This window comes from Lepus europaeus, chromosome X (genome assembly GCF_033115175.1).
Source record: "Lepus europaeus isolate LE1 chromosome X, mLepTim1.pri, whole genome shotgun sequence".
In the NCBI taxonomy this organism is placed as follows: Eukaryota; Metazoa; Chordata; class Mammalia; order Lagomorpha; family Leporidae; genus Lepus; species Lepus europaeus.
The window spans coordinates 128,847,816-128,861,582 of NC_084850.1; the positions used below are offsets into that span (position 1 = coordinate 128,847,816).

The 13,767-nt window shown below is 43.3% G+C and overlaps 1 protein-coding gene across 5 annotated transcripts in view; it reads left to right on the forward strand.

Annotated features, from left to right (window-relative positions):
* MAP7D2 (MAP7 domain containing 2) overlaps window positions 1–13,767 on the forward strand; it is a 116,351-nt gene that overhangs the window by 87,783 nt on the left and 14,801 nt on the right. For all 5 annotated transcript variants that reach the window (XM_062183812.1, XM_062183807.1, XM_062183809.1 and 2 more), the window contains 2 exons: window positions 8,891–9,258; window positions 9,898–10,030. In XM_062183812.1, the coding sequence (XP_062039796.1) occupies window positions 8,891–9,258; window positions 9,898–10,030 (501 nt within the window). The remainder of the gene's footprint in view (window positions 1–8,890; window positions 9,259–9,897; window positions 10,031–13,767) is intronic.

The following is a 13,767-nucleotide window of genomic DNA, read 5'->3' on the forward strand; positions in this document are numbered from 1 at the left end:
ATAAAGTCATTTCCTGAGGGTGCCACCTCCTAATACCATCACTGTAGACATTAGGGTTTCACACAAGAATTTTAAGAGGCACAGACATTCAGATCAGGGCAGTGTCTGCAGGATGAAAGCAAGAAAGGAAGGAGAGCCTAGGGGGTGGGAATGAGGTCAGCTGCCAGATAGGGGAAATGGCGGGGCCCAACCTGGGCTCTGGCCCTTTGCCTTCCCTTGTCGTCTGGGCCATCCGTCAGCTTATTCTGCTCAGCAGTTCCTTACACATTCTCTTTTCTGGGCTTAGTATTTCACCTAGGGACTTTTTAAAGAATAAAGGTTCTGGCGTCTGTTCTGTGCTGCAAGGTTTTCCTACCACTTCAGCAAAGAGATGTTAATGGAATGGCCTTTATTTTCAAAGCATGTCGTCTTTGATACAAGCAGGACAAAATAGTCATTGAGCTGGCTTCCTTGTATACCATGAAAAACACGAGAATCTGGGGATAGAAGTTGCTATATGACCTCTAAATTAGTATTACTGAGTTGAGATGTCAGAGGAGAAGCAAATACTTCTTGATTTTAAAATGTTCAGAAAGAAAGACAGTTTCCTCCTGGGTAAAAATTAGTGGTTGAACCACATTGAGTATGGACCAGTTCTGAGAAACATGGGATCTAAATAGAGCAAATGTCAATTCTGAAAAATTTCCAACTCTATAGTGGTGAAAAACAGTGGATTGCCAACAACTTACATGGGTGGATCTCAGCAAAGTAGTGTTGAGTAGAAGAAGCAAGTTTCAGAAGTTCAGCAGAATCATTACATTTATGTTGAGTTTTCAGTTGTGCAAACCTAAATAATGTGTATTTAAAAATATAAATGTGATTAAGTTATTTTTATAAAAAGAAAGGAAATGGGGCAAATGAAATTCAGGGCATTAATGGCCTCCAGTGGGGAGAAGGGGATTGAATAAAGGAGGGACACAAAAGAGATTCTGGAATAATGATAATGTCTTTGTTTTGGATTAGGTGATGGGTGGACATTTGTTATATCATTCTTTAGTCTTTTGCATACTCGATATTGAAGAAAGACAATAAAAAAGATACACTTGATTTTTAAAATGGTGTCACAAAAAAATAAACCCCACCCAAACGCGTTTTTGATGCTCCCTCTCTGCAAACAAAGTGTGTGATTTTTAAAGCACACTAGAAATGATGTGACTTTCGAAGAGGGTGTAAATAGCCCCTTTAAACTTTCATCCAGAAGCCTAGATGGATCATGTGATTAATGATCCCTTTACTGTGAACTCCAGTACATTGTTCTCCCTGATCTCAGATATATTAAGCCACAGTTGGGTGGCTGTGCATATTAATAGCATTGCTTTTTTAAGCATTGTAGTTTATTTTCATTGTTTGCATTGTTGGGTATTTGTATGGGTTTTAGAAAACTAGCTACAGCAACACTCTGAAAGACATGGATGGAGCATAGCTTTCTTCCTGTAACCTAGAGAGAAGAAATCAAGTGTAGCCAAGTAGATGTACCCAGCCTGCCTCTGCCTTTGAGTGTTGCTGCTGCCTTGTCCCGTTAGTTCTTCAGTGTGAACTATTCTCTAATAGTTTTTCTTTAGAGATTTATTTATTTATTTGAAAGAGTTGCGCAGAGAGAGAAGGAGAGGTGGAGAGAGAGAGAGAGATCTTGCATCCGCTGGTTTACTCCTCTATTTGCCACAATAGCCAGAGCTGAGCTGATCCGAAGCCAGGAGCCAGGAGCCAGGAGCTTCCTCTGGGTCTCCCATGCAGGTGCAGGGGCCCAAGGACTTGGGCCATCTTCCACTGCTTTCCCAGGCCATAGCAGAGAGCTAGATCAGAAGTAGAGCAGCTGGGCCTAGAACCAGCACCCATATGGGATGCTGGCACTGCAGGTGGTGGTTTTACCTGCTACGCCACAGTGCTAGCCCCTGTCTAATAGTTTTATATTCTTAGAAACAAATTCTAAGTCAGTTTGGTCATTTTGATGAGTAATGTTTCAGTTATCTATTGATGGTAAACTACCCCTCCCCCAATTTAGTGGCTTAGGATGATAGCTTATTGTTAATTATCACAGTGCTATGACTTGGCTTGACAGAAAGAGCGCCTCCTGGGGTCTTTGGAGCAGTAGTTCTGCGGGTTGACTTGGGCTCATTAGTAGTTCTCACCCAGGATCTTCCTTGCTGTTGCAATCCAATGTCAACTGGGGCTGCAGCTGAGCTGGAAATCCATGCTGGCCCATTCACCTGGCTGGCAGTTGATACTGGCTCTTGGCTGGAAGCTCAGCTGGGGCTGTCAACCAGAGTGCCTGCATGGTCTCTCTATATGGCTTAGGTGTCTCACACCAGTGGCTAAATTCCAAAAGGAAGTGGTGACTCCAAAGGTGAGCATCTCCCAGGACAGAAGCAGAAACTGCCAGGCCAGTTAAGGACTGTGTCCTTATAGGCATAGCATTACTTCTCTGCTGTATATTGTTATATTATTATTGGTCAAAGCAGTTGGGCCAACCCAGGTGCAATGGGATGGAGAAATAAAAAGATTACTTGTGATTGGAAAATGCAGTGTGCCAAAGATAATGATTTATGGAGAGTGTTCATAGCTGTCATCAGTTTTGTATCAGGAACCAAGTTTAATTTCATTTTATCATGTGCTAAAGACAAAACAGATACTCTATTTGAGGGGCAAAATTAGAATGAAGTTGTCTGGATGGCTCAAAATAAGTATCTCCTACTTTGCTTTAAATCACAGGCTCATAGAAGTTTACCAGACCCAGCTTCTTCCCTTTGTGGCTCAGGACATTTCATCACTTATTGATGGGTATCCTTCTCATAGGCTTCTCTAGTATATACATGGTATGGTTATTGCTTCCCTGAGATGAGCGGCTATGGTGGTTCAGGTCTTCCTATGCTAACAACTTGCTGGTTTTTTCCCACCAGTTTTATCAGAAGATAATTGAGTTTAAATAAATTGAGTTTAAGTAAATTTTTGGGCCTCTTTATTTTATTTTTAAATATTTTATTTTATTTATTTATTTATTTGAATGGCAGAGTTAGAGAGAGGCATCTTCCATCTGCTGGTTCATTCTCCAAATGGCTGCAATGGCCGGGGTAGGAGCCTCAAATTCCATCTGGGTCTTCATGTGGGTCACAGGGGCCCAAGTACTTGGGTCATCTTCTACTGTCTTCCCAAGCACATTAGCAAGGAACTACATTGGAAGTGGAGCAGCTGGGACCCAAACCACACATATGGGATGCCAGTGTTGCTCCCCAGTGCCAGTCCTGAGCCTTTTTATTTAGAACCTTTCAGTCTCCCAGAAGTGTAAGACTAGACCCCAAGGAACTCCTGGAACTCCTGTACACCTTCCATCCCCTGTGAACATTTAGCCACATTTGCGTCGTCATTCCCATCTTCCCATTACTCATTCATAGTCTATCACATTCACCCTCCATAGATGGACACACATACTTATACAGAGTTGTCCTTGGACTGCTTGAGAGTAAGTTGCAGGCATCATGCCCCTTTACCTCTAAGGACAAAGACTTTTTTTTTTTTTTTTTTACAAAACCATAGTAAATTATAAAATCTGAAAAATTTAGCTTTGACATGATATTGTTACTTAATTTATGGACTGTAAGCAACCTTTGCCAGTTGTCCCAATAAGATCCTTTTTGGCATTTTTTTTTCTGGTCCAGGATCCAACTCAAGGATCAACATTGCATTTAGTTGTCTAGTTGCTTAGTCTCCTTTAACCTTGGAACAGTTCCTCTTTGTTTTTCATGACTTTGACCTTCTTAAAGTACATAGACCTATAGTTATTTTGAGGACTGTCCTTCAATTTGGATTGGTCATGATTAGATTCAGGTTGTGCAGTTGAGGCAGGAATCCCCTACTACAGATGTTGGGTCCTTCTCATTGCTTCATGTCAGGAAGCCATGATATCAGTTTGTTTGATTACTGGTGACGCTAACTGTGATCTGGATTAAGGTGGTACCCAAGGTTTCTCTGCTATGAAATTGCTTTTTCTCTCTGGAAAGTAGTAGACTTTCAGAATGTTGGCTGAGCTGTGTTGGTAAGGCCACAGAACCCTCCCATCAGTGGGTGGTCTTTCACCGAGCATGGAAGGAAGCATGTTGCTTTGGAGAACACAGAACTAGATTCTAGGATATGGAGGAAGAAAGGCTTTTTGGGTTCCACTCTTTAGTCTGCTCACGTTTAAAAGCGTGATAGCCTTCTCCCGAGAGTCTTGCCACTCCGTTTACAGAGGTGTTTGTTCATACTTTCTGCTGGTCATGGAACTTAAAATGATATAAAATCCTTCTTCATGCTCTTGGAAGGCCTAGTTCTACCACCGCAAACTAACCTTATGAATCCTCTTTGTTATATTTCTAATTGAACCTGGAAGAATTAAAATGGAAAAGCCAAAAAAACCAAGGCAAAGGACAGATGGGTTGGGTGCCAGCTCTGGCACTCTTGCCTATTTGCATCTCTTAGGGAAAGGTTATTTAAAGCACTTAGGACTTGGTTTTTCTCATCAAAAATACAGTTAATAGTAATTTCCTACTTACTTTACTGAGTTATTGTGGCAATCAGAAAGACAAGAAGGTACTTAAAAATAAAAATCTATAAAAAGCACAGTGATTTACCCTGATTAATTTACATCTTATTTCTTTCATTAGCCAAGATACCTATTTCCGGCAAATTAAAAAAATTACTTTGGCAGACTTCCTTTGCTCACGATGGGATGAGCAGGGCTGGCTAGAGAGCCATGGGGCCTGCCAGACCCACATTGCCTTGTTCAAGATGCCTGTCCTAACAGCTCTTACAAGGCAGCTTGCACAGTGCTGAGTGCATGTAAGCAAATGACAAGGCAGGAGGAGCAGGAAACTACAGATAGGTAGCTAAAATTTAGAACTTTGAAGATTTTTAGTCATTCCCTGTTAGAAAAAAATCTATGACTTGGTGCACATTTCTCTAATTTGAAGGTCATATTTGTTCAAGGGGACTTAACATTAAGTTCGTGGAAAATGAAAATAAAAGATAAGTTTAGTTTGGTGCAAAAATTTTACATCTATGTGTAATTTTTCCATTATATGCCTTTTCATGAGCTTATGGAAGACCCCCTCATATTGTATGTAAGAGTGATTGTGTCTATACCTTTCTGTGTATTTTCGAATTTATTTTGTTATTCATGGGTAGGGGAATGTAAACACTTCTTAATGAGTTTTATCTTGAATAATCCACCATTACTTCTCAGTGAGAAGTTATTCTTAAATGTGTGCTCATGAGTCATTGGCCTAGTTTTATTTGGAATAGAACTTTGCAATATGGTAGAACTGAACCTACATATGACTATTGTGTTAAAGTAAGTCGAAGCAAAGCTGCTCAGGGCCATAGTGACTTGAGGCTGTCAGAACCTCCCCTGCTCAGGCCAACCTGACCTTTTCTCCCTAGAATTATCCTCCTGACGTTTCCATCCATAGGCGTCTTCAAAAAAGTTCATAGAAAATGCATATTATGAAAAACCTGTGCATGGGTATAAAATGTATTTTGTACCAAAATAAACTTATCTTTTAATTGTATCTCACCACAAACTTTTTGAAGTACTCTCATCCTTAAATGGATCTAACAGAACCTTCAGGCTCCCACCACACTGACTGAAGATGTGAGTTCATCACGGTCCATTACCTTCTTCTTTTTTTTTTTTTTTTTTTTTTGACAGGCAGAGTGGACAGTGAGAGAGAGAGAGACAGAGAGAAAGGTCTTCCTTTGCCGTTAGTTCACCCTCCAATGGCTGCCGTGGCCAGCGTGTTGCGGCCGGCGCACCGTGCTGATCTGAAGCCAGGAGCCAGGTGCTTCTCCTGGTCTCCCATGTGGGTGCAGGGCCCAAGGACTCAGACCATCCTCCACTTCACTCCCTAGCCACAGCAGAGAGCTGGCCTGGAAGAGGGGCAACCAGGACAGAATCCGGAGCCCCGACCGAGACTAGAACCCGGTGTGCCGGCGCCGCAAGGCGGAGGATTAGCCTAGTGAGCTGCGGCGCCAGCCCATACTGGGAATCTTGAACACATTACACTAAGTGGAATAACCCTGACACTAAAAGACAAATACTGTATGATTCTACTTACATAAAGTACCTGGAATAGGCAGTTTCTTTTTTTTTTTTTTTAGATTTATTTATTATTTATTTGAAAGTCAGAGTTACGCAGATAGAGAAGAAGAGGCAGAGAGAGAGAGAGGTCTTCCATCCGCTGGTTCACTCCGTAATTGGCCACAATGTCCAGAGCTGTGTGGATCTGAAGTCAGGAGACAGAAGCTTCTTTTAGGTTTCCCACGCTGGTGCAGGGGCGCAAAGACTTGGACTATCTTCTACTGTTTTCCTGGGCCATAGCAGAGAGCTGGATGGGAAGTGGAGCAGCCAGGTCTCGAACCAGCGCCCATATGGGATGCTGGTGCACTTCAGGCCAAGGTGTTAACCCGCTGCGCCACAGCACCGGCCCCTGGAATAGGCAATTTCATAGAGACAGGAAGTAGGGGGAATGAGGAGTTTATATTTAATGGAGATGGATGGTGGTGATAGTTGCACAGCACTGTGTATGTCCTTAATGCCACTGAACTGTCCAATTAAAAATGGTTAAAATGGGGGTCCAGCATTGTAGTATAGTGGATTGGGCCGCCTCCTGAAACTCTAGCATCTAATGGCCTGGGAAAAGCAGCAAAAGATGGCCTAATTGGTCCCCTGCCACCTATGTGGGATTCCTGGAAGAAGCTCCTGGCCCCTGGCTTCAGATTGGCCCAGTGCTGGCCATTGTAGCCATCTGGGGAAGTGAATCAGTGGATGGAAGATTCTCTCTCTCTCTCTCTCTCTCTCTGTCTCTCCCTCTGTCTCTGGAACTCTGACTTTCAAAATAAATTAATTCATTATAAATGGTCAAAACAGTAAGTAAAGTTATATATATTTTATCACAGTTTTCAAAAAAGGAACCCATTAGCCCATTGCTGTATGTGGAAGCCAGATCCAACCCTTGAGTTCATATAGAAAGAGGTGGTGGATATACAAAGAACTCAAATCAATAACAAAAGAAACAACCCCATTTTTAAAAGCCAGTAGATCTCAACAGACGTATCTCAAAGAAAAATGTACAGATAGCCAATAGGTATATGAAAAAATAGGCTCAACATCATTAATCATCAAACAAATGCATATCAAATGAGATATCACCTCATTCCAGTAGATTGGCAAACCCACTACTGGGTATGTTTCTAAGTGAAATGAATTACCCTGTTGAAGAGACATCTGCACTCCCATGTTTATTGCATCACTATTCACAGTAGCCAAGAAATGGAAACAACCAAAGTGCCCATCCATTGACAAATGGATTTAAAAAATGGGATGCAGTGGAATATTACTGAGCAAAAAAAGTATGAAATCTTGATATTTGCAACGTGGATGGAACAGGCAATCATTATGTTAAATGAAGTAAGAAAATCACAGAAACACAAATAGCGCATGTTCTCACTCATATGTGGAGTCTTGAAAAGGTGGCCTCGTAGAAGTTGAGTATAATGGTACCAGTGGCTGAGGAGGGAAGATGGGAGAGAATTGGGGAAAGATGATTCACAGGTACTAAGTTATAATTAGATAGGAATAAGAAGTTCTGGTGTGCTATTGCATAGTCAGGTGACTAAAGATAATGTTAACATATTACATATTATCCTGTGACAACTGCGAGAGGGGCAGGTAATTGGTACAGCAGTTAGGACACCACTTGGGATGCCTACATTCTATATCAGAGTGCCTGGTTCCAGTTCCAGCCCCTCTGCTTCTGATCCAGCTTCCTGCTAATGCACACCCTGGGAGGCAGCAAACTCTGACTCAAGTAGTTGTGTCCCTGCCACCCATGTGGGACACCCAGACTGAATTCTGAGCTTCAAGCTTTGGCCTGGCTCAGCCCTGGCTATTGCATTTATTTTGAGGAGTAAACCAACTAATGGAAGCGCTGTCACTCTCTCTCCTGCCTTTGAAATAAAGTGAAAATAAATTAATTTTGAAAAGAAAAGAAAAAAAGTGGTGGAAAAATGCCTGACACTCCATCTATCTTAGTTGGTTTTCTGTTGCTATAACAAAATACTTGAGACTGGGTACTTGACAGAGAAAAAGGGTTTATTTTGGCCCACAGTTTTGGAGGCAGGGAAATTTAAGAGCACTGTACTAGCATCTGTTAGGCTTCTGATAAGGGCCTCATGCTGTGTCATCTCATGGCAGAAAGCAGAAAGAAAGTAGGCACAAGACAAACCGAAGAGCATGTGTGAGACCAAGGTAGCTAACCTAAACCCATTCTCATAACTAACTCAGTCCTACAAGACCTAACTTACTTCCCCTAGTGACCTAATCAACTCTCAAAGAATTAGCCAAATCTCTCAAGAAAGACATCCATTCATGAAGATTAATTAATGAATGAATCCATGTATAAGTATTAATCCTAATGACCTAATCACTTTCCAGTTGGCCCCACCTCTTAAAGATTTGACTACCTCTCAGTATTGTTGTATTGGGGACCAATCTTCTAGCACATGTAACTTTAGGAAACAAACCATATCCAAACCACAGTACTCATCCTTAGGTTGTGGTCGAACCTAGGTGAGATTAGGACATGTTCTCACCAGCTAGTCTTATTACAATACTTCCCTTTCTACCAGAGCTATCTTATAAATACTGTATGTCCCGGTAAGGTAAGAAGACTTTAAAGACTTTTTGAGTATGTGCTGAGCCTTACATTTGTTTCTCCAGAAGGATGAAGTTATTCCCCTTTGTGGAACCAGGTGTCTTAAGAACATAGAGATCTGTGGTGAGGCCTGGTAATCATCTCACAGCATGTTTTTGGTTTTCCAGGACAACTTCAAAAGCATATCCACCATCTCCAAAAACGATGAAGCCACCATACCTAGGGTCTCCCGTGAGGTACCGCTTTCCTGCCCTTCCCAGCCAAGAAGTGCTCAAGAAGAAAGCAGAGAAAGAGAAGAGCAACAAGGAAAGGGAAAATGCCTTGGGTCAGCAGGTGGCTGCCCTGCACATAGAGGATGCCCCAGAGAAACACATAGCAGATAAGCATTCCAGCGAGAAGCACGTGGCCGACAGGCGCACCAGCGAGAAACATGTGGCCGATAAACGTGCCAGCGAGCAGCACGTGGCTGAGAAACACATCAGTGAGAAGCACATCGCAGACAAGCATGCAGGAGGAAAGGCCGAGACTAGCACAGGTAGACCTTTGTTGACGCTACCACTGGCCCTAGACTTACCCTAGATGGTTCTCCCTCTGACACAATGCACAGGCCATTCTCTCATATTAGGGGGGCAGAGAGGAATTATCCCCTGGAACAACTTCATTACCTCATTCTTCTTTCTCAGGCGTGCCTGTTGTTTCTGAGTCCTTCTCCTGAGTTTCCTGAGAACCCCCCAGAGGAGACCTAGGAGCTGACTCTACTCTTGGCTGTAAAAGCTCACAGAGTGTTAAGACAGGCTCATCCAGCCATCATCTGTACTTCCTGATAATGAAAACTGCAAAAAGAAACACTAAAGAAGATAATGGCCCTCTTTAGTCCTTAACACTTGCCTCTATGATGCAGTGAGTTGACTCAGATAGTGGCTGCTGTGGTACATGCCGGTGACCTTGTCTCTTCTCACCTTTCCACTACCCTCTGCTGTGAAATTTGTCCAGGGCTACAGCCAAGCTATTGCAGCTTCTCCTGCTCCATGACTGACTGTGCTGGTCCTGGCAGTATTTCCCTTCATCACGCTGGGATGGATTTTTCATGTCCCATTGGCACATTCTGTGTGCGTGGAATCATTAGGTTTGTTTTCCTTGATCGTTTGCTCTTGATCCCTCTCCTCTGACACAGCCTTGGGGAAGCCCACAGCAGGCACCACTGATGCAGGAGAGGCTGCAAAGATCCTGGCTGAAAAACGGCGACAGGCCCGGCTGCAGAAAGAACAGGAGGAACAAGAACGACTCGAGAAGGAAGAACAAAACAGGTACACGAGTGCTCGGAGTTTTGTCCTGGTCTTGTGTAAAGGCTGTGCTGGAAAGAGCAACTTGTGCTTCTTTATACAGTTTTGGTAATGCTAAAACCTGAGCAGAAATACCGGAACCTAAAGGGAATCTGTATCATATCTTAGATATAATTATCATATATATATATTAGATATAATTATCAGCAAGGGAACTTCACTGTTTTCAGAGAACCTGGAAACTTACAGCTCTTGGATCTAAATATTGGACTTTGAGACCCAAAGTCCTCATAAAAGCTTTTAGGGGGATTTAAGCTTTGTTTACAGATTAAGATTTTCCCTGGAAAGATAGGACGTTCTGTATATAGAGGTCTTGATTCTGCTCCTCAGATTGTTTTCTCCCCCAATTATCCTATTTTGCATTCCAGAGCGACAGGGGATGGGGGGCAAGGGGGACAGTGTCAACCTCATAGTCCATGAGCAGTGAGCCAAGAAGAGCCATCCTGGAGCCAGGTAAAAGACATAGCAGTGGTTCCTAAACCTCGGAAGGTATCAGAATCATCCCAGGGGACACAGTGGAAATACATGGGCCTGAACCCTGCCCTATTTCAGGAGCTTGCCAGTGCTTGAGAAGCACTGCAGTGTTGTACAAGGGCACTTCGTCACCATCCGGTCTTGCCTTTTCTGGGGTCCGTATTCAGAAGGGAGTACTGAGTGCTAGTGAACAAGGTAGATTTTTATCATCAAATTGGTAAAGGAAGCTCTTAGGATAATCATAGAGTACAGTCAGTACTATTTAGATAATCAGCATGATAGCAAGTGATACTGTAGCACTTCAAGGCCAGCACTAAATTTAGAGTGATCCTTTAGTGGCCTAGGCAAGTCTTTGTGGTCTCTGAGTACAGGTTTGTTGGTGAATTTCTTTAAAAGGGTGAGAGGTAACTCCCTTCTGCAAATTCTAGACTTAGTATTTTCTCACTTCCAGGCTTTTGGTCAATATTGGTAGATTTTTATTTTGTTGTGTAGTATATTTCAACTGGTTTGGGTAGGCCATAGATGTGTAAAAGGGAGGACACAGGAGATGAAGATGAATCACTGGACCTCCAGTGACAGGCCTTGGTAATCACAGACTTTGGAGATATTGTACAGGCTCTAAGCAGGTGAGTAACTTGATTGTTGCTGTATGTTGAGGAAGGTGAAGTTCTTTGCCTTCCAGCTACTACATTTCCTTTGCACCCAGCTCCTGAATTGATTGTACATCCTGTCCTTATTTCCTCAGCTCACATTCAGTGTTTCTCACACCTGATATTCTTCCATCTACTGAACTCCTAATTGATTTCTTGATTGGCCTTGATCATGTCAAGCTTGCCATTGTTCCTCTAGCCTCTCAGTCTGCTCTCCTCACTCTTTTTTAAATTATTTGACAGGCAGAGTTAGACAGTGAGAGAGAGACAAAGGTCTTCCTTCCGTTGGTTAACCCCCCAAATGGCCACTACGGCCAGCACTGCGCCAATCCGAAGCCAGGAGCCAGGTGCTTCCTCCTATGTGGGTGCAGGGGCCCAAGCACTTGGGCCATCCTCCACTGCCTTCCCAGGCCACAGCAGAAGCAGAGAGCTGGACTGGAAGAGGAGCAACCGGGACTAGAACCCGGTGCCCATATGGGATGCTGGCGCCACAGGTGGAGGATTAACCAAGTGAGCCATGGTACCAGTCCCTGCTCTCTTCACTCTTCATCCCTTTAAATGTTGTCTGGGCTCCTGGCCCTCAGTCCTTGACTAGCTTCTTGCCTGACAAGCCCTCCCATTACTCCTTCCTGCTCTGCCACTGTCTCTGCTGTGCTACCAGTTTCCTCTGGCTTCAAAAGATCTAGGGGGTCACTTCTCATGCAACAGTTTACTGTGAATCCTTTGATGTGCTGTGCCAACTCTTCCCATCTCCCTTCATACCTTCATTTTCCCTTTGCTTCATGTATATCATCTATTTCTGAAGCTAATTGCAGCTTACTTTGTAAACCTTGTATACTTTCTAGGAAAAGCAGGGTCCTAAATAACACTTGCATATTGATGGATGTCTCCCTGACTCTGTGGCTATGGCCTGGGCTCTGTCTAGAGCTGTACTGTCCACTACCATAGCCTGTAGGCACATATGGCTACTAAAATTAAATTAAGGAAAACTACGTAAAATTCATTTCCTTCAGAATACTAGCTGCATTTCAATGCTCAGTAGCTACATGTGGCTGGTAGCTACTGTATTGAATGGTGCAAGTCTATAGAACAATTTTCTCATCATAGAAAGTTCTATTGGATAGCACTAGGGGGAGTATATGGACTTCCATAGCTCAAAAAAAAAAAAAAAAAGCAGTCAGGAGACTGGCATTGTGGCATAGCAGGTAAAGCTGCCCCTGGCATCCCATATGGGCCCTGGTTCATGTCCCGGCTGCTCCACTTTCAATCCAGCTTCCTGCTAATAGCCTGGAAAAGGCAACAGAAGGTAGCTCGAGTGTTTGGGCTCCTGCTACCCCACATGGGAGGCCTGGATAAAGCTCCTAGCTTCAACCTGGCCCAGCCCTGGCCATTTTGGCCACCTGGGGGTTGATTCTCTCTCTCTCTCTCTCTCTCTCTCTCTCTCTCTCTCTCTCTCTGTCTCCTCCCACCTCACCCCATAACTCTGAATTTCAAAGTAAGTAAATATTTAAAAAAAGAAGTTGGGAGGTTCTAAGTTAATGTTAAGGTTTGATTCTAAGGACTTAGGAGAATGGTATACTCAATAACAGAGGAAGGAAGGGCAGGAGGAACTGATTTTCAAAGATACAGAATATCCGTTTGATTTTACGTAAACTAAATTTAAGGTGCTTACAGAATATCCAGGTGATTGGAAATGGAATTGAAGCCTGGGACAAACATAAAAAAAAATGAGTGCAATACACTTGACCCAAAATCAGTTTTCCTCTCTCTTGCCAGAATATGAAGCCTTGGGAGGTGAGAAAGCAAGTGCCAGACAACCTGGGGCTGGAACACAGCGGATTCCTCTTGGAATAAGATCATCCTCACACCTGTTGCATGTTTAGAGGCAATCGTTAAAGCCACAGAAATGTGGTTGCCAGATGAGAGAATATAGTGAAAAATAAAGATACTTGAGCCAAACTGTGGAAAGCCCAATTATTATCACCAGCTGGTGAGGAAAGTGCCATCCAAGTCAGGGATAGAAGACACTCCCCTTAATAGAAGGACTGACCAAGAGTCTGAACAACCAGGCCCTAAAAGCTAGTCCATTTCCAACTAACAGTGACATCAGGGCTCTCTCAGAAGCACACAGAGCAAGGTCAGCCCCTGGACTTAAGGGTGACCCAAAATATAAAGTACAATTCTTAGAGTTGAGATAACAAACTTGAAGTTCCAAGTCTACCTGGGGAAGGCAGTGGCAGAAATTAACAAGCAAGAGATCTTACTGGGATTCAAAGATCACATTAAATGACATGAAGAAGCCAATATCTGCTAGGGGCCCACATCAAAGAATATTCAAGTAAGGCAGCCCCTATGAGCAACATCACATAGCCAGGCTGATGCTCAGTATCGAAGCAAGAGTTAGCCCCAGCTTTGGAACTGCAAGCAGAAGTCCTCAGGGCTGCTCAGACCTTCTCACTGGCTGAGCTTCCAGGTAACAGGCGGTTTTGGTGTGAGCTAGAGCAGGTAAGGGCCCATCCCATTTGTATTAGGAGGGAGGCAGGGTTACATGGCATTCTGCTGCACAGGGCTATAGAG